At 34.7% G+C, this 22,092-nt stretch overlaps 1 protein-coding gene across 16 annotated transcripts in view; it reads right to left on the bottom strand.

Moving 5' to 3' along the window:
* The window catches only part of LOC136037250 (muscleblind-like protein), a 295,621-nt gene that overhangs the window by 23,937 nt on the left and 249,592 nt on the right, over nucleotides 1–22,092 (bottom strand). For 15 of the 16 annotated variants that reach the window (XM_065719866.1, XM_065719871.1, XM_065719865.1 and 12 more), the window contains 2 exons: nucleotides 16,529–16,699; nucleotides 1,235–1,435 (listed from right to left, as the gene is read on the bottom strand). In XM_065719866.1, the coding sequence (XP_065575938.1) occupies nucleotides 1,235–1,435; nucleotides 16,529–16,699 (372 nt within the window). The remainder of the gene's footprint in view (nucleotides 1–1,234; nucleotides 1,436–16,528; nucleotides 16,700–22,092) is intronic. The other variant, XM_065719877.1, reaches the window with a different exon arrangement.

The following is a 22,092-nucleotide window of genomic DNA, read 5'->3' as shown; positions in this document are numbered from 1 at the left end:
AACCAGGTATGACCGAAGTTCCAAAGCTGCTAGTAGCAGAATTCGACCGAATTCCAAAAGCTGCCTACTTTTTAGCAGCACAACTTGTGCTTTGACAGCTTTTCTTTGAGCAAAAAGTATTTTTATATGTAAAAATGATTCTATATATTTTTTTATTTGTTGGCAGACAAAATCTGCCAGGAAATTTGAAAAATGCCAAGTAGCATTGCTATTTTGCTACCCCACTTTTTCCGTGACAGGCCAGACTAAGTTTTTTTTTCCAGAACAGGGCCTGTTTTTCTGGCTATCAAAAGTAGAAAAAGTGAGAAAGTTCTGTTGATACCAATGCTCGTAGGCTCCATCTGAATTGAGATTAGTTCGACAGTTTGCAGACCTGTTTTCGAGACTGTCAAGCTAAATATTTTACTTGCACTTGAGACGAAGCACGGTCTGTTGAGCCCAGCTCGGCACCATGGATGTGTTGAGCCACATTGGCTAAACTCTCTCTGTACTTGAGACGAAGCACAGGCTGTTGAGCCCAGCTCGGAACCATGGATGTGTTGAGTTCCAAGCCAATGTGTTACCACATTGGCTCAACTCTCTCATAGTTTATAGTCATCACTATTTTTTAACAGAAGACCCTAAAGGCAACTAAAATCTTTATTAAACCTGAAAGCCGCCATTTTGAGTTTAAAATAACATCTGTGGCTACGATAGAAACACAGGGAATGAACTTGGATATTTTGTAGAAAAAAAATAAAAGAGCGAAGAAGCATTATAAAATCCTATGTGAAGGTGTAAAAAAGCCGCCAGGCCCTCAGCGAGAGGAAACAAATAATAATCATAAAAAAAAAATACACAAGCAGTTTTTTCTCCTAAAGCTATACTTTCGCGGCTGAAAATCCGGTTAAACCAATCCATTAAAACATAATGGATCATAGCAAAGGTATACACATAGTAACGCGCGGTACTGTCTCTCCATTGAAGTTTCCAGGCACATAAAGTGTCGCGCATTTCTCTTTGGCTCCTCCTTCACCCGTGCGCAATGAAGAATTTTTACCGATGGATGGTCGTGAATGCGGCAGGAAGGAATGACTGAAAAAATTCCAATGCTAGTTCCTCCACTGACCACATCCGTTTGTCGCGCTACGATGTGTTCCATTTCTGAATCAAACGTGCACTACTTTATATATACCTTTGCTGTGACAATGGGTGGTCCAAATTCAACTGTTTGCAGGAAGGAAAATAAAATTACCTCAATACGGTCTGCTCTAGTTACTTTGGTTCCATTCTGGGCAGGTGCCGCCGCCATCACTGTTGTTGGCACTACGCCAAGAGAAGCAGCATCTTGCGTCATCATTTGAAGAACTGGACTAGCGCTAACAAAAGGATAAGCTCCACTTAGCTGGTGAACACCAAGGTAAGGTGATGCCTGAAAATAACATGGTTCGGTTTCCTAAAAAGAACAATAGGAAACTATCGTCAATGGCACAACAAACATTGAACAAATATGGGTAGGAATCAAAATTAGAGCTTTTTTTTATTAATCCCTTTAACAACAATAATAATAATAATCCAATTCAAATAGAAAAAGGAGATGTTGAACCTCTAAAACCAGAATACATGATGTGTAGTTTGTTAAGGAGCTGAGTTAGCGGCACAATAGATAATTAACCACTCTCCAAAACCGATTGGTGATGTCTGAGAATATTCTAAATATCGGGTTTTCAATCTGTTCTTATTCAAACTAGATACGCACCACAAAGATCCTTAAATATTAGTTTAAAGTCGTATCTGCTAAAACCTGAATTTGAAGCCATAATGTGTCTTGATTGAAGACGGATGATTTACCTGTTCAATGAAAAGGAACTCCGGATTTAATGAGAATGCCCCGGAGATTAAGCTTTATACTATATTTTCCGGAGAATTCTTGACATTTTAATGGGAGCTGTTCTTGGGGACCTGGAGCAACCATGGATGAGGGGTTAAGCCTTGCCCCCAGCCCGGAATCAATCATTCCAAGTCTGTCACTGATTGCACTAATATTAAATGTGTCAATCCACAGGAACTAGGGAGAGGGAGGTGGGGAAATTTATTTCTCAAAATCTAAGGGGCAGGACATTTTTTTTGAAAATGCAAAAAGCCGTTTCCCAATGAAAAAATCTTCAAATTAAAAATTTAGGGAGGGGGGGTCTATTACTTCTTTGAAATTAATAATTACTTACTTTTAAACGTAACTTACAAAGAAAATGTAAAAATAACAAAAACCCCAGCATTGTTAGAAAAAGACTTTTGGTGATTAATTTTTAAAATGCTTCCCCAAAAATATTTTTTAATGAAAAATAAAGGACCACATGAATAACGAAAGAAAAACAGAAATAGTCACTAAAAAGTTCAAACTTAAAAAAAAAAGAAACTTAAATGATAATTACATCAAATATAAAATTAATCAGATACTACTATATATGAATAAATGAATCCTAACACGAATCAAAATTACCTCTAACAAGAAAAGGACTACCGCCCCCGAAAACCTTTTGAAGATCAATGCTTTATTTGTGCATTACTGAAAACAAAATACATTTTATAAGGTTTCTCTTTCATAATCACAATACTGTAAGATCATGATCGCTGGTCAGTTTCCTGTCCCCTTCCAAGCCCCTAACTCTCTCCCCTCCTTCATTACGACCTGAGATCTTCTTTGCCATAAGAATGATCGCTGAAATTTCGATAAATTCGGATATCTCTATGCCCCCCAACCCTATCCTTTTTCACGATAAACCCTATAAACGAACCTGCAATTTGCACAGATTACAACCTTTGCCTTGGGAGCTGAGGGAGTTCCGTCATTCCAAGAGGATAATTTACTGAATCTTTCGACTATTTTATTTCTTTTTTTATGAGAAGAAAGGGTTTGTTAATCAACAAAAAACATAACAAATCTGAGGACTATCAGAAAACTATATCATGGGGTTGCAGTTGACCAGGTGGCAAAATAGGCACGGGAGGGGGTAGTGGTATACCTCTAATCACTTTCACTCTTGGAAGAAGGTTGGTAGAATGGGAGTTTGAGGGGGGGGGGCTAGAACTTCTATTTCAAATCGAATGAGCCTGAAACAGGGTGGGGGAGGTTGCTAAGCCCCTCAAATAAAATATATGATGAAGACAAAACAAAGGGTTGGTTAAGTATCTGCCTTTATTGTAACCACAATTCTCTAAATTCGACAGTTCTGGTACAGGCATGGAAGTGACATTATATTCACATTCAAACTTAGAATACGATTCAGTGGATATTTATCTACAAAGACATGCACCTTTTAAGAGAAATCATTATCAAAATAATTAATTTTGTCAATGAGGACATTTCAACTAAGGACCATTTAGTTCCGTCACTTAATCATTTTTCAAGCGTCTGTATCTTCATATTGGATTTGACAATAAATCAAGTCCAAAAGTATACTTCTGTCAATCTAAGGGCGGGTTTATATCTGTATGTCCAACGGAACTATTTGAATTCACAAAGGAAGAAGCAAACACGGACGTTAAAGAGGTGAAAGAACCTGCCCTTAATGTTCATGATCCTCATACCTCACGGAGAAGAAGAAGAATATTATACATTTAAAACTAAAACGACAAGTTTTTTTGTAAAAAAAATTTACAAAACACATCAAACTTGTTTACAGGCTATGCATTCTTTTATTATTATTTTTTCAAGTCGAACAATTTTTTTTTGGAGGGGGGGGGGGGTCAAACCCAGTAGCCCCCTGGCTACAGCCTTGGTCATCACTCAGACATGAAAGCAGGATCTTTTTCAGGGTCCCACTCATAAAATTAAGTTTATTTTATAATTTGAATGAGAACTGCCAAGTAATTTGGGAATTTCTAGGATTTCAGGGAGGAGCGACAGGGCTCCTTCACTGTACATCCCTACCACCCCTGGTCTTGTGAAATCTTATGGATTTAGTCAATTTACCTACTTTTTCTTATTTCTGAGACATATACATGAACTCGAAAAAAGAAAGGAAGATCATCTAACCCACGTAAAGAGGGACTACAGAAGGAAAAATCCCCTCCCTACCCGCTTTAATTGCAACAATACTTAACTAACTGATTGCTAGGAATTAAAAAACAGCGAAGCAGGGTTCTTAGAACATAGGCTAAATTTTGTAGCAAGTACCTCTTTTAGACATTATATTTTTTTAATAAAAGGTGATTTTAAAGAAAAGACAATTTAGTGGGAAAGGAGAGGATTATACTAAAAAATTATGAAACTACTGAAATACTTCTGAGGCATTTTACAAAAATGGCTTAACTCCAATTTTTCCGAAAACGAGTTAAGCGTATGGTCCAAAAGAACTCGAAGAGATCTATAGATTGGTATATTCAAAATGGAATATAATGAAATGGAATGAAATTCATAATTGTAAAATTATGAAAAGTGGACTTTGGCCCTTTTTGAAAAAGTCCATGGACTTATGACTTAACCGAATTCCCCAACCTCGTCCACCTACACGAATAAGACCACTTAATTCACTTACTGCACTGCGTATGAGAAATTCCGGTCTTCTCGAGCTAAACATGGAAAAGGGGGACAATTTATCCCTTTCACAGAGGAAATGAGGAAAGTATGAACTGCCTACATCGGAAGTGCTAATATAAAAAATTAACCCTTCTCTATTTAACATAAACTTCATAAATAATGCTTATCAATAAAGGGATTGAAATTGATAAATGTATTTCAAAGCAGAAACTTGATAGGATATTCTAGAAAGAATGACAGTGAAATATTGTGTCCTCTCATGCTTGTCTGAAACCTGATTCTCATTTTAGCATTTTAGGCTGCAACAAAAATAGAGATTTAGCCTATAGGTCTTTATATAAGACATAATATAAAGCACAATATAATAACACAACACAATTGACATAAGCATTAAATAATTAAAAACAAAGTTGATTTAAGTTTGCATTGCTAGATGAGATTTATAAATGTGTTCATTATTATATAATACTAGCTGTTGGGGTGGCGCTTCGCGCCACCCCAACACCTAGTTGGTGGGGGCGCTTCGCGCCCCCCCAAGCCCCCCCGCGCGCGTAAGTCGTTACGCGCCATAATAGTTACGCGCCATTGTAGTTGTGTCCCTATGTCCCACCTGTGAATATAGATATATATATATATATATATATATATATATATATATATATATATATATATATATATATATATATATATATGGTTTTAACTACGTAAAACTTGCGAATATACAACATTCTTTGCTGTCCCATTGTCTTTGCATATAAATAGATTGTCAGGTTTACCGACTCTTGAACATGCAACATATAATGGTCCATGGGAAAACAATCTGTATTCAGATCTATACCTCATGATTCTAATGATTGCCCTTGAGCTTTGTTGATGGTGATTGCTAATCGACCATTCCCTGTCCCGGTGTCCCGGTCGTCATTTACATCCCCCTGTTTCCCCCGGTGTCCCCGTTGTAGTTGTGTCCCTGTGTCCCGGTCGTCATTTATATTCCCTGTGTCCCGGGCGTCATTTGTATCCCGGTGTCCCGGTCTGTATATACATTCGTTTTTTAGTTTTGTTTTTCTCCTTTATTTTTTTCCTTTTTTTTCTTTTTTAGCTTATTTAGATTTTTAGATTTTTTAGTTTCTTTATTAGTTTTTAGTTTTTTTTTTCTTTTTAGTTTTTTTGTCCCGGTCGTCATTTATATCCCCCTGTTTCCCCCGGTGTCCCCGTTGTAGTTGTGTCCCTGTGTCCCGGTCGTCATTTATATTCCCTGTGTCCCGGTCGTCATTTGTATCCCGGTGTACCGGTCTGTATATACATTCGTTTTTTAGTTTTGTTTTTCTCCTTTATTTTTTTCCTTTTTTTTTCTTTTTTAGTTTATTTAGATTTTTAGATTTTTTAGTTTTTTTATTAGTTTTTAGTTTTTTTTTCTTTTTAGTTTTTTTGTAGTTTTTACCTTCTTTTTAGTTTTGTTAATTTTTTTTTTTTACTTATGTCCTGGTCGTCATTTATACTCCCTGTGTCCCGGTGCTTTGTTGATTACTAATCGAACATTCCTTTTGTCCTGGTCGCTTTCTCTTTGAGTGTCGTCATTTATTTTTTTCTTTTTTAGTTCTTTTAGTTTTTACCTTTTTTAGTTTTTTTTTAGTTTTTTAGATGAAAATTTTTTTTAGTTTTTTCCTTTTTTTCTTTTTAGTTTTTTATTGGTTTTCACCTTTATGTTAGCTTATTTTTCAGTTTTTTCCTTTTTTTTTAGTTTTTTTTTATTTTTTATTTTTTTTTAGTTTTTTACCTTTTTTTAGTTTTTTTAGTTTTTTTAGTTTTTTAGCTTTTTTACTTTTTTTTATTAGTTTTTAGTTTTTTTGTAGTTTTTGCCTTTTTTTAGTTTTTTCAGTTTTTTTTTTTTTTAGTTTTTTATTGGTTTTTACCTTTATTTTAGCTTATTTTTCAGTTTTTTCCTTTTTTTTAGTTTTTAGTTTTTTTAGTTTTTTACCTTTTTTTAGTTTTTTTAGTTTTTTTAGTTTTTTTTTTTTTTATTAGTTTTTAGTTTTTTTTGTAGTTTTTGCCTTTTTTTTAGTTTTTTTAGTTTTTTAGCTTTTTTATTAGTTTTTAGTTTTTTTTTGTAGTTTTTGCCTTTTTTTAGTTTTTTTAGTTTTTTAGCTTTTTTATTTTTTTTTATTAGTTTTTAGTTTTTTTTGTAGTTTTTGCCTTTTTTTAGTTTTTTCAGTTTTGACGTCACCTGATCCAGTTTTTTCAGGTGACGTCACCTGATCCACGATCCACAGATCCACAGACAACTTATTTTTATATATATAGATAGTTTTTTTTTTTTTACTTATGTCCTGGTCGTCATTTATACTCCCTGTGTCCCGGTGCTTTGTTGATTGCTAATCGAACATTCCTTTTGTCCTGGTCGCTTTCTCTTTGAGTGTCGTCATTTATTTTTTTCTTTTTTAGTTCTTTTAGTTTTTACCTTTTTTAGTTTTTTTTAGTTTTTTAGATGAAAATTTTTTTTAGTTTTTTCCTTTTTTTCTTTTTAGTTTTTTATTGGTTTTTACCTTTATTTTAGCTTATTTTTCAGTTTTTTCCTTTTTTTTAGTTTTTTTTTATTTTTTATTTTTTTTAGTTTTTTACCTTTTTTTTAGTTTTTTTAGTTTTTTTAGTTTTTTAGCTTTTTTACTTTTTTTATTAGTTTTTAGTTTTTTTTTTGTAGTTTTTGCCTTTTTTTTAGTTTTTTCAGTTTTTTTTTTAGTTTTTTATTGGTTTTTACCTTTATTTTAGCTTATTTTTCAGTTTTTTCCTTTTTTTTTTAGTTTTTAGTTTTTTTAGTTTTTTACCTTTTTTTAGTTTTTTTAGTTTTTTAGCTTTTTTATTTTTTTTATTAGTTTTTAGTTTTTTTTGTAGTTTTTGCCTTTTTTTAGTTTTTTTAGTTTTTTAGCTTTTTTATTAGTTTTTAGTTTTTTTTGTAGTTTTTGCCTTTTTTTTAGTTTTTTAGCTTTTTTATTTTTTTTATTAGTTTTTAGTTTTTTTGTAGTTTTTGCCTTTTTTTAGTTTTTTCAGTTTTGACGTCACCTGATCCAGTTTTTTCAGGTGACGTCACCTGATCCATCCACAGACAGACAGACAACTTATTTTTATATATATAGATATTCTTTACAATATAGAAATCTGATACCCGGGTCAAATTTACTGGTTTAATCGGGATAACCCTATATTTAAAAAAATGCACCACTTACGTGAACTACTTTACGTACGTAAGCTACTATACAGGCATGTTTTTATTTAAATACTTAATATAAAGAGGACCCCACAAAAAATCCGAATCAGGCCCCGCACCTACTCAATCCAGCCCTGAAGGTCAGGCAAGGAGATAAAACGAAATTATTCGATGCCCGACAATACATAATTTTTCTAGAGATAGGTAGATGTATATTGCAAAAAAAACCACAGGGATTTGGCAACTCGCAAAATAATGTTCGAAACAACAATTCAATAGTGTGAACAAAGTAAAATTGGAAAAAATCACGTATATACAAGAATATTTTAAGCACTCGAAATAAGATTATATTAACCCTAAATAAGACGAAACCCTCCCGACAATACATTCATCTATATTTTCTTCATTTATCCTAAAAATGTTATTATCCAAAAACACCCATCTCCTTTCTGCTTAAACCTTAAAATAAATTTAGTTTTCTCCTAGGATAACCTCGGTTTCCCTTTTTCTCCAAAAAGAGAGGATATAATCTACTCGATTATCTCTATTCAGAACACAAAGATTGACATACGATGTAGCCCCTAAGGTCATTTCGAGAAAATAGTAAAGACAATCGGGGGAATCAATTATTGGCAAAATGCCCAAAGAAGCTCAAATCCTTGAGAAATTCCCACGTCACTCCCGAATCAGGAAACCGATTAAGTCTTCACAATTTCCATTGACTTTGAAACAAAATCCAAACGAATGAAGACAAATTGATCACACACCAATTCAATCTTCGCAAGATTATACAAGACTGATTTTCCTTATACACATAGAGGAGAGGAAGAAAGTAGCATGCAGATGTATACTGCCGTCCTAATTAAAAACAGAGTATGTCCAAAAGCATAGTTTTAGGATAATTCGTGTTTTAATGAAGACATACAACACAGCCGCTCATTGTAAAATGAATAGGAAGCAAAGAACGGACCATGCCACCAAAACTCTAGAATTTGATAGTAATAAATAAAGAATAAACAATAAACAAAGAATTTGCTTTTTATGTTGATTTCAAATACATTCATTTTAAATCTACCCATGATCGGTTATAAGAATTTGTGAACATAATCCCTGAAATGCAACATGTCTGACAACCACAGGAAGGGGATTCAGGACATTATACACGAAACTGAAGAAAAAAAAAATTAAGAAGAAGAATGGTTAAGGATGCGTCCACCTACTTTTTTCCCCTGAGGTTCTCGTGTCAAGTCATTAGAATATCGAAGAGGGATTTTTTTTCCGAGCGGACATTAGAAGTCCTAACGCCCAGTAGCACAAATCAAGGTGTAAATTCCTGCCATAAAAAATGGCACACACAGGGCTTAGGAAAATCTCCTTAGAACAATCGAAAAGCTGGCGTTTAAGAGTTTTTTTTTGGTCTTCACATAGTATACGCTAACGTTTTTTTTTGTCTGCAGTCTGACAGGCTCTGTGGCTACTCAACTACAATTGACAGTATCAATAACGTCACTGATAACTTGTTCATGGGAACCCGTTTAATTATGTGTTTTAACTCAGCAGAGGTGTCGAATCAAATACCAAGTGTGACGAGCTCAGAAAGATGATAAAGCCTTCGCAATCGGATCTCGAGGTCATGGGTTGGAGTCAAACATTAGGTTTTTTAAATAAATATATTTATTTTGGGTAGAAATTGTATTTAAGGAGAAAAAACCGATATATTATTTTACGCGTGTAGATAGACAAAGGATTCGATTAAAAGAGGGGGTGGGTCTATTCTCTTCGTAAATGTGTAGCCAAGCCCGCTATACTTTACCCCCACCCCCTAATATGCAAATATATATAACCGAAATTGGATAAGTCCAATGCACTCTGTCACCCGTCCATTGTCATTGTGGCTGTGAAATCAGTTTTCTCAGATCTTACATCCAGATCAAAATTCTTGAGTGTGCTCTGAATAATTAACAAGTAGCCTACCTATTTTAGAGAGGAATTAATTAAATTGACTTCGAAAACGGTCAATAAGTTTCTTCAAACAGAAGCAAAGAGCTATATTCAATTTTAAAACGAGTAAAATTTAACCTGAACAGAATGGGGATGTCATCCCAAAAATTTCCACTTGTAATATTTATGTCGTTGCTTGTACTTTACTAAAAATTTCGTTAAGGAAACCCATTTTCGTTGGGAAATAGTGATATTTTTTTTTTAAACAAGATTTTGTAGTTAACAATCACGAATTTGAGGTATTGCAGAAAATTTCTAATTAACTACAAATATCCACCTGAACGTTACGAGCAGGGAGCTAAGACGAGAGCCCCCTCAGACTCAGAGATCGTTTTAAAATTTAACTTTATTTTCAGATTTTGTGATTTATGTTATCTGGCTTTGAATACAAAAATTTATCCCCCTAAATATCTGGGCAAAATTTGTGTGATATTAAACCTAATAATGAAAATAATAATTCATCATTAATGATAATTGGCTCCTGGAACACATCCTTTGAAAATGACCATGATACAGGGATAGGGAGACATCAAATTTCGTTGTCTGGAATGACTTGCGAAGTTAAAGTTTGCATAATAAATACCCTTGAGATTCAAGCTATCCAGTTTCGACTGCGTAAGATAATGAAGTACCGACAAGAGGAAAACTGAAAATAAATTAGCGCATTTGCAAAAGATTAATAAAAAGAAGATTCTGGCAAGGATTCAATTCCACCTAGTCCTTTGATGTTTAAAAGAGGCTTTCAGCATCACATTGCCTGAATTTATTAAGTTTGCAGACCTTATTAAGTTTGCATAATAATTACTATTGAGATTCAAGCTATCCAGTTTCGACTGCGTAAGATAATGAAGTACCGACAAGAGGAAAACTGAAAATAAATTAGCGCATTTGCAAAAGATTAATAAAAAGAAGATTCTGGCAAGGATTCAATTCCACCTAGTCCTTTGACGTTTAAAAGAGGCTTTCAGCATCACATTGCCTGAATTTATTAAGTTTGCAGACCTTATTAAGTTTGCATAATAATTACTATTGAGATTCAAGCTATCCAGTTTCGATTGCGTAAGGTAATGAAGTACCGACGAGAGGAAAACTGAAAATAAATTGGCGCATTTGCAAAAGATTAATAAAAAGACGATTCTGGCAAGGATTCAATTCCACCTAGTCCTTTGACGTTTAAAAGAGGCTTTCGGCATCACATTGCCTTAAAGCAGCGAACTAGAACATATCTTGACGTTTTCATCGAAGAGTCTAGTCTGAAACTGAAAGAATGTCTGGATTTTTAATTATATTGTGCTGAAAATTAACAAGTATCTATCAACCACAAAAGCGTTCATTGCATGACTTTACATACACAAGCACCAAACCTTAAAACAGGATAGACAACAATCCCTTGGAGCCCAAGCAGAATCGAATCCAAGATTTTCTTTTCAGGGGGGGGGGTACAAAAGGATTTTGGTACTTCTGCATTATTCTGTAAACACTCGAGAATTGAAGTTTGGTTAATCATAATGAAATATACTGAAATATGATGGAAATACAATAATTTAGTAACAAAATTATGAAAACTACAACAAAGAATTATGGGGGGGGGGCAAAGAACGCATTATATTAAATATCTAACCTAACCATATCAAAATACCATTTCTACATATTGAATATTTAATAAAAATACACCTAAAAGTAGTATTTCAACTGAGCATAAACTAATTTTCTTGGGATACTGCCGGCCAAAATCCGGTTATTGTCTTATCTATAGATCTACATTCTCGAATGTGTACCGAATAATCCATAAGTACCAGGGTTTTTCGGGGGGGAGGTACAAAGAACTTCAAAAACAAATCAAAAATTTGTTAGGAATCATTATTCTTACGCTTTTACGAGTCGGACAAAGATTTCGGGGGGAGGAGGGTTCAAACCCCTAACCCCCGGATACGGCCTCAAAGCCTAGACATTTGTTTTTTGGCTTAATTACCTTTATAAGCACCAACGGTATATTTAAAAATTACTTTAAATTCGGTTAGAAAATTATGTGATCAAAAAACAATATTGATTCGAGAGTGATTACTACCAAGATAAATTAATAAAATGAAAACAAACTGACAAGAAAAGTAGATTGGTTTGAGAGTGACAACGAGAGAAACAATTGACGGTTATAAAAGAAAACTTTGCAGAATTATTCAGGTTTTAGAGAAAGGAGATCTTTTGGTATACAGTTTTAAAGAGAAATTGTCTGGCTGATCGTATATTAAACAACAAACTGTAAGAAAACCTGGTTCCATCTCACTTCCTTAGGCGTTGATCAAGGTCATATCCAAGATTTTTGTTCAGGGGGTGGGGGTGATCCAAAAAAAGCTTTAAAAACGCATAAACAATTCGTTTAAGTGCTTTTTGTTACGTTTTTACTTGTCGGAAAAACATTTCAGGGGATGATCAAACCCCTAACCCCCCTTGGAATCGGCCTTGGCTATGATTAAAGTTAGACTAGGATCACAAGGTTACATTTCGCGGAAGAAAGATACTAGACAGCCAAAATCGTGCTTTTTTGCCATCCATCCTGGGCCAAACAAAAAGTAAGGTGACCCCAAATGACATGGGAAAATATCATAAAAAAGGCTTTGAATTATATCGGCATATTATAGGAAAAGTAAAGAGCGAATCTTTGAACAGTTTGTGGTGAGAGAAGAGCGTTAGCAGCTGTAATATATGGCTTAGTGTTGCCGTGAGTTGTTAACAGTAGTAGCAGTAGTATTATCACGTAAGGTCTTTTTTAATTCATTGAAAATTACGTGCACACGTGTCTTTCCTCGGGTATGAAGCCAAATTACAATTAGGCAATAATCATGAGATATTTAATCCATTTAAAACTATCAAAAACTTATTTATATAGCCTTCCAGTTTCATAGCAGGATGGCTATTAGTAGGGAGGCCATCTTTTCGTGAGAGTCATCCCTGGAAAAGCAAAACTGTTGTAAGAAAAGCTAAAGATTAGCCGCAGAGAGAGGGACGAGGGGATGGGTGTTAAAACCCCTCAAATTTAGAATACTCCTTGATATGACATTAAAGACAAATATCAGTCAAATTCCCCCCCCCCCAAAAAAAAAATGTAGTTTATTTCAATGAAATGGAAGGACATTTTTTCTATATTTATTTCTATTTTTAAATACACTTTATATAAAGGTTCATTTGTATTTGCTGCTAAAGAAATGATGAGGTTGATAAACAATTAAATTGCTCCTTCAAATATTTTGAGACAATCAGTAAATAAAATACTCGGAATTACAAACTGACTGGATTTCTTCCAAACCATTCTAAAGCGTTTTCAGGAAAGAACTTGTTAAATTGCACTGTAGAAGGGGGTGGCAGTCTGTCCCCTTACCGTAGAAATATCCCCTTAATGCGACAATACCTGTAGCTGTTTTCATTCATAATTTTGATGCCTTATGGCAATTGCTACATCGTCAAAGTGATCTACTCCGTTAGCCAGTTGCCACTCAAGCAGGGTTGCCAACAGCGGTACAATTGTACCATTTTGGTACATTTCATCGCAAAAAGAACATTCTGGTACAATCACAAATTTCCTGGTACATTTTACAGAATGTGATACAATAAGATTTGACTGGGCATCAGGACGCAGCGAGCGGAGGGAATTGTAGCTTTTATATATAGGTGAGCAGATATTTGGAGGAGTGACACCAAAATGGTCTCTGCAGGGAAAAGGAGGTCTCCCAAATATCTTTGAAAGAAGATATCTGATACTTTGTTCTCATTATTGTAATGTAATTTTCCGACCGTCCACGTGTTGTGCGAAGCGAAAAAAAAAATTTTGTCTTGCCCGTAGCACAACATGAAAAAAAAAATAGATATGGTACAATTTTTTGATCAGTGGTACAATTTTAGAGCGTTTTGCGGTACTTTTTCTTCCGAAGCGTTGGCAACACTGCGCTCAAGCTTTAACTTGTTGGCATCTTTAAATAGAGAATTTTTCCAAAAGCGCGTTTCTGGAATGTTTTGATAACAGCCGTCTCTTCAAATGAAATAGTCCAGAAAATTATCTTTTCTCTCTTCTCCGATTTGAATAGACAAAGGAAAAAAAGAGGAAAGCCACAGTTCCCACAAGAGGAAGATATGGCAATAGCAATTGATAAAAGAACATCCGACCACAGAAAAGATAACAGTCAAATAATTTAGCTGAAATTATTTAAGACGAAATTACCAAAACCAAACGATAATAATAAATCGAAATTATAAGATCAACCTCAAAACCGAATATGTAGTCATTGTCAAGGTTTTCGAACCTAGTTCGGTATACCGATTTTAAATACAATTTAGCCTTCCTTCCATTTTAAACGATTCATAAAATTTGAGCTTCAAAATTTATTTGTTGACAGAGCGCGGAAGTAAGTTTCTCGTTTTATATTCTTAATCCGGTATCTAAAGTAAATATTTGGACAAAGCCCTGACATTACAGGAATAAACTGATTGTTAACTTTAAAAAATGCGAACTTTCATGCTTAAAAACATGAGTTATGAAAGTTATGACATCAACTTCAAGTTAGGGGGCCTGTAACAAAAAATACAAAAATATTGTAATAATTTTCAGATAGGTTTTCCATCAAGATGAGCAGAGGAAAACTCAAAATTTTCATGATTTGTACCGTTCCTAGTGGCAGAGTCAGTTGAACGACGTTTTCGAGTACCCTTTTCGAGACGAACTTGGACAAAATTATCAACAAAAAGTTGATTAGATGTAAAACTTAATGTCTTAGTTTATATTTTCAGAGGCCCGGGATCAATTACACCTTTGTGGGAGGTTGATAGTAATCTACTAAAAATGGTTGTTGGATCTCGACCAAACCAATCCGGGAGTAACAGTTAGTCCAAGTTTCAGAATACAGGATCAAATCAATTTGTGGAAGAGGAGGAAACATAGGAGGAGGTTTTGAACCTTGCAATAAGAAATAGGTTTACTCATAAAAGCTTTAGTAGAGGAAATGGTGACTAAATCCCTACCACAGTTGGTGGAAAATGAAAAATCACGAGAACCAACAAAGCAATGAAAATCATAGGGTGAAAAAACACAGAACAAGCAATTCAAAATAACGTAAGTGTACATATAGCCGACCTTATTAAGGGGTTAGTATCAGACACAGATCCAGAATTTTTTGGGGTCAAACAATAGTAAATTATTTGATAATTTGAATTAAGTGCCCAGAAATTCAAAAAAAAATAGGATTTCAGGGGGATTCGAGGCACCCAGTCTTACGCGCATGGGTGGTATACACATGTATCAGACAACTCTTCCAAAGAGAGGGGTTAAACAAGCAAAAAAGGGAGCTTTTCCTGGTTCATTCGCATCGATCCTTGTTTTCAGGTGTCCAAAATACGTTATGATGAATACGTATTAACAAAATACGTATTGTTTATTCATGAAACCAAACTACTAACTTCAGAAAACCGTCCTCAGTAAAGCCAAATCAATGTTAAAACGTCGCGAAAAGCAGGCCGACAGAATCCATCAAGTATTATCTCATCCATACCGGTTTGGGTCTTTCTCCAAGCCAGCCATAAATTGTTTTTGTTAGGAGTTTCTGTAATCTTTCATGGTGACACATTCCTGGCACTTGGCAGTTCGGGTCTGATATCTTAAGACAAATTCACACCCAATCCCACGTGAGCCATTCCTATAATTTGACAGATGCTATTACATTCCTGGAATTCATAATAACGCATACAACCACCATTGCACGAAGAAAATGAAAAGAAATTAGAAAAAAAAACTAGTCATTGCACTCAGGGACTCAAGCATATGGCCTACTACGGTTATCTGTAATCATGATAATATAATTTCATGCAAGGAAATGAAGAAAAGAAACCGAGAAATCGAAATTAGAAGAATATTTTCAATCAAATGGAAAGTTTATGTACAATTTATAAATGAATCGGGAAAGAGATGCAAGTTATGCCGATTTCTGAACTTATTTGTACAAGCATTTACACGTAGTTTTCTAGGGAGAGGGGAGACCTCCCCGTGCGTACGTACCTGACTCGTTTCCCTTGTTCTAGCGCAGAAGTACTCAAAAGAGTTCTCAGGTTCCGAATGGATCTTTGAGCAAACAATTGTAAAACGACCTTGCTACATTTCTTATCGTATATACCCTCTTAAAAAGGGGGTTCTCTTGTAATAACCACCCAAGTAGCTTATCCCCTCCCCCCTTGCAAAAATTGTAAAACCCTTAAGAGATTTGCTTTGGAAACAGATGTCACCTAAGTAGTCAGAATCAGGATAAAAGTCATAAAAAGCTGAGAACTTCTGCTGTAATATGAAATACGCGAAAGCTTTCAAATTAAAATTAAATCAACTTTCTTTCTCCCTCGGCTTCAACACCTAATTGAATATTTACAATGATACGGGATAATTAGAAAGAGAAGTATGAAACCAGCATATTCGGCTTTCACGATACTCAATCCATGTCGTTTTCGTGCCCCTTCTAGGTCAGCTTCTGGGGCTCTGAAACACACCACTAAGTGCGTTATTTCTCTGTAATTATATACTTCCCAATATTACTTTCTTTTAATAAGATTTAAAAAAAAAAAAATGCCCACCTATTAACTTTCCTATCTAAATTTACTTTTTCGTTGCTGGACTTCCCAATATCATTTACTCCTGTCTATCTCTATCCCTACCTTTCACTTGCAGATTTTTCATCTATTCCTTAATTTGCTTCTTTACTTCGTCCCCCCACAAAATTAATTCAGGTGACAAAATCCCTTCGGTTATTTAAATTCTTCCCTATTGATTGACTTACCAAAGCTTGTAGCTGTCCAGGAAGCATAGGCTGACCAGGTGTCATACCCATTTGTTGCATAAGGGCGTTTTTCAGAGCGAGGTGATTTCTTCCGTTTATCAATAACTGATCCTTCAAGTGTTGAGGAGGATGAAAATATTTGCACGGAGGCTTTTCTCGATTACATCGTCCCTAAAATAGATAATTTCTGTTAGTAGGTACAGAGGAGCCAAATAATTCATCTGTTTAATTTTTGTACAAAAAGTAAAACACACAACTGAGGGTTTTTAAAAGCTGATGTAAGCTGACTCACTAAATTTTGAAAATAAATTATATTTTGTTAATTTTCCTAAAATGAGTACAAACCATTTTAGTCACAAAGTATTTGATTTTTGAAAGGATAAGTTCAATAACAGTCTTTTTAGCCATTATATAGTCAGGAAGCCTTTATTTTTATTTGCTCATTTTATTTTCGAAGGGGAAGGGGGTTAAAACCAGGAATCACTCTGGGAATGACCATATACCGATAAGAGGACAAAAAGAATTATTCTATAGATTATCTGTTAACCGTGGATTATCTTCTAGTAAATAGCAATGTCTGTTTGAATTAAAATAACCTACATTGTTAACCAACTTTTCTCTTGATATATAACCTCCAACAACCATAAGACGGAAATTTGGGTACTTGGGTCTTATACCCACCCTTCTCAAGTTCTGTCGAAAAGTGAAGTTCGAATAATTCTAATGAAATAAAACAAAATATGATGAAAATATAATACTTTACCAACAAAATTATGAAAACTACAACAAAGAATTATGGAAAGGGGCCCGCCCAGTCCGCATTATATTAAATATATAACCTAACCTAATCAAAAAGCCAACTAAATATTTGATTAAAATATAGCTAAAATGTAGTTTCCCATCGAGCCAAAGCTAATATTGCAGTTTCCTCACCTAACCTGGCAGTTTAATTTCAACCAAACTTCAATTTTCAACAGAAATTGAGTGCGGTGGCTATAAGACACAAGCACCCAAACTTGCATGCATGTGCGCAACTGTTACAAACAGAAACGCTCAAACTTCCAAATAAAGTTGTAACTGGGGGGAGGGGCTCGGGTTTAAACCAACTTTAAAATGTTCTTTTTTTGGCTATATATTGGCTAGCTAAGATCACTTTCATAGAGAACCCTCCCCCGCCCCAAATGAAACAACGGATACAGCAATGGTCTTGCTATCAGGTGATTTAACACTTTTTTTCAGGCTTGATAGCACTCCTATTACGAAACAAAATAGCTTAATAGTAAAATAGCCTATTTCACACCGCTAATTAGTTAGAATAAGATCTTAACTCTTGCTTTTGCACGTTCATAGATAAAATCCCTAATTGTATGGATTAATACAAATAAGTGGTAAACCCGCATCTCGGCCACTGAATACTAAATTATATTTGAGAGGTCACTTTACATAATCAAGAGAATCTCGATTGATACATAATCAAGAAAAATAAAGGTAATCTTTGCGAGCTGGGTAGCCAAATCGGCTTTGCTTTCCATGCGTATTCACGACAAATCATATCAGAACTCGGTTATCAAACAGTTCGTGGTAACGAACTGTAGTAAGGAGCGACCCGGCTGAATAGTAAACGAAACTCTAAAAAACGGAATTTCGATGCTAAAATATACATCAAAAGAATCAGATTTTTATGCTGATTTTAAATATATAAGTTTCATCAAATTTAGTCTGTGTTATCAAAAGTTACGAGCCTGAACAAATTTGCCTTATTTTAGAAAATAGGGGAAAACACCATCGCATTCGGCGTATTGAGAACCCTATAGCAAAATTTTCAAGCTCCTATCTACAAAAATGTGGAATTTCGTATTTTTTGCCGGAAGACAAATCACGGGTGTGTGTGTTTATTTGTTTTTTTTTTCTTTCTTTTCCCCAGGGGTCATCGTATCGACCAAGTGGTCCTAGAATGTTGCAAGAGGTCTCATTCTAACGGAAATGAAAAGTTCTAGTGCCTTTTTTAAGTGACCAAAAAAATTGGACTCCCACGCTCATTTTTTCTCCAAAGTCAACAGATCAAAATTTTGAGATAGTCATTTTGTTCCGCATAGTCAAAAACCATATTAACTATGTCTTTGGGAATGACTTACTCCCCCACAGTCCCTGGGGGAGGGACTGCAAGTTACAAACTTCGACCAGTGTTACCATATAATAATGGTTATTGGGAAGTGTAGCCTACAGTCGTTTTCAAGGGATTTTTTTGGTTTTGGGGGTGGGGTTGAGGGGAGGGGGCTATGTGGGAGGATCTTTCCTTGGAGAAATATGTCACGAGGGAACAGAAATTCAATGAAAAGGGCGCAGGATTTTCTAATATTACTATAAAAAAAATGAAAAAATAAACATGGAAAAGTTTTTTCAATTGAAAGTAAAGAGTAGCATTGAAACTTAAAACGAACAGAGATTATTACGCATATGAGAGGTTCTAAAAATACTTTAGCATAAAGAGCGAGGTATTTAGGAGGAGATAAATACCTCGCTCTCTATGCTATAATATTTTTAGTAATTTCAACTATTTATTCTACGGCCTTTCTGATTCAGGGGTCATTCTTAAAGAATTGGGACAAAACTTACGATTTAGTGTAAAGAACGAGGGTACAAACCCCCTCATATACATAATAAAAATTAAAGAATATAAAAGTTTGTTACGTAAGTTAATTCTTACGTATAAAGTTACGTATATTTTTTACTAATAAAAAATTCCGTTAAAATTAAAATTTATAGTTGCCTTTTTATGTAACCGAAAAATTGCATGGCAACTAGGCCTCCTTCCCCATCCCTTATTTCTCAAAATCGTCTGATCAAAACTAAGAGAAAGCCATTTAGCCAAAAAAGGAATTAACATGCAAATTTCATTTTAATAATTTATGTGTGGTGAGCCAAAATCAAACATGCATTAATTCAAAAACGTTCAGAAATTACATAAAAAAACTAGTTTTTTTAACTGAAAGTAAGGAGCGACATTAAAACTTAAAAAGAACATACTCCGTATATGAAATGGGTTGTCCCCTCCGCAATCCCTCGCTCTTTACGCTAAAGTTTGACTCTTTGCCACAATTCTGCTTTTTAAAACAATTAAAAGTTTTTTAATAAAAAAAACTAATTTTTTTATGTAATTTCATCCAGAATGAGCCAAACTTGGAGAACGAAAGGAGAACGGACAACGAATGAACCAAACTTGGAGAACGGAGTCAGGTCTCTAGTGGAAGTTATTTTAAATTAATGGCAATGACACCAATTTCAAATTTTTATCGTCATGACTTTAAGACAAGCTGCAATAAAAATTACTTTTCTGATCTTAATAGTAAGTAATTCCACGGAATAAACAAGGTTCTCTAGAGCGGTACAACCAAGGATTTACTACTTTCCACCACCCGAAGGGCATCACAAAACAAAACATGTTTTGAACGCAAGGCCAATTTTCACCCTGCCTCTTCGGGGCACGCACCATACATTTTGCACCAGAGTTCCATCGTGACTGGTATGCACAATTTTGCGCATACGATTTTCGAGTTAACAACCCCTCGTGTATACAATATAATCCAGAAACAAATGTTAATACCCCAATTTGTTTAGTTGATAACAGAAGCACATAACAGATCAGTTGATAACAGCAGAAGCAAGCTTAATTTTCCTTTTAGTCGGTTCATGATCGTTTGCATGCTGAACCAAGGGTAGTCTAACCCTGGCTCATGGGCCGAACTTGGCACAATGAATTATTAAAATTAGTACATGTACTTGCGTCTGTATGGCTCTTCTTTTAGTTCATGGTAATTATAGATCAACCATCACAAATACACATGCTAAATAAATACTACATGGAGAACGAAGCGACAACAGACGCGTTATTCACTGAACAAAGCAGTATTATTATAATTCAAATTTACTTAAATGCATCGTTGGTTTTGACCGTGAAATACAGGGACAACGTTGATAATGAATGTACCTTTATTTCATACTGGAAATTACTCAGCTCAGATTTTTTTTTTTTTTTTTTTTTTTTTTTTTTTTTTTTTTTACAAATATGACTTTTTTCTTTGGTAAACCAATAGTAAAATGACCAATATTCTTCAAGAAAAATATTGATCAAAAGTACACTCGACTTACTTTTTTGTGAGAGGAGGTAGGTCAACAACGTGAGAAATTATGGCCAGTATAAAAATAAATAGGAAGCCAGCAGACGCCTCCATGTTGATGACTATATGGGCGCATAGTTAAAGTTAGGGCACACATTTTGTTAAGGCAGAATTTGGAACGAAAGACTCGTTTAAGTATATTATATTTTTACAACAAAATAGACTGCTCTTTAATAATACTGCTCTAAGATAATTTCAGAAAAATTCTCCAAGGGGACCTAGAATGACTGAAATGTATCCTAGGTCGTATTTTTATATTTTTTCAGTGCAGTCTTTGGACTAATCTTCTTCTTGAGGGTACCCACATGCCCGTCACCTCTGTGCAGGTAAGCATATGAACCTAATATATGATTTCAAGCCTACGTCCTCTTAGAGTTAAAAACAATACCTTTTAGGGTTATTTTATTTTAAAATCGAATACCCCTCTAAATTTTGTCAAACACTCTTTCCCTGATGTTTACGAAAAAAAGTTCTTCTTCTCCCACATTTCTGTGAACTGGCACATCTGGTTGAGATGTCCACAGTAAGAGAAGCTTTCGCCCCAATAAAGGTCTATACCCTATGCTTAGTTAAAATATACTCATATAGTTAGGAAGTGAATTTCCTCTTCAATATTGATAAGAAGGATCTCCGTGAAATTCGGACCACAAACGGAATTTTATTGAATTAACATGAAACGGCTTATACATATCCTCATACAGGGTAAAATTTGATTCGTCTCTTTTGGCACAAGACATAAACCAAAACAATAACAAAAATTCACACTTGCAAGAAGAAGCAGAGGAGAAAAGAAAACAGACAAAGGGGGCTAACAGGAGATGGAGACGATAATCACAGTGAAACATACTGTTGAGGCTTCTGGCACTCTTACCTTTTCCTCAGAGGTAAATAACAAATCATCGGTAATTTTGTAGAGACCGCAATATGCTTAGGGACAAAAGCATTCCCACGCGACAGTGTGGGCTCTGGAATTGGGCTGTTGTAGCCTATAGATATTTTCCATAATGCTAAACTGATCGGCTATCTAAGAATCTTCAATCAAATGCGTGTTGTCTAATGGCAAAATTTATAGACATGGGCTATCGTCATGATGTGGTTTGTTTTACTAATTTTAGGGGTCAAAAGAATTGTATTACCCCTGGTGAAAAACAAAATAAGTGAACAGGTAGCCTGATCATTCTTCTCTGGGAAAATAATAAGCTCCGTAGCTTTGAGGATATGGTTCTTATAACAATCGAACGTGATGGTGTAGTTTTGATCAAGACTTTATAATTTCTTGCAGATTATGCAGAATTTCAATTGTGCAGATTTTTTATTATTCAGAACATTAGTGTTGATTTTTAATTCTAATTATGTGGATTTTTAATGCTAATAGCTTTTGATGGG

This window comes from Artemia franciscana, chromosome 16, assembly GCF_032884065.1.
Source record: "Artemia franciscana chromosome 16, ASM3288406v1, whole genome shotgun sequence".
In the NCBI taxonomy this organism is placed as follows: domain Eukaryota; kingdom Metazoa; phylum Arthropoda; class Branchiopoda; order Anostraca; family Artemiidae; genus Artemia; species Artemia franciscana.
Note: the sequence above shows the minus strand (reverse complement) of the source record. Positions and strands in the feature narration are given on the sequence as shown.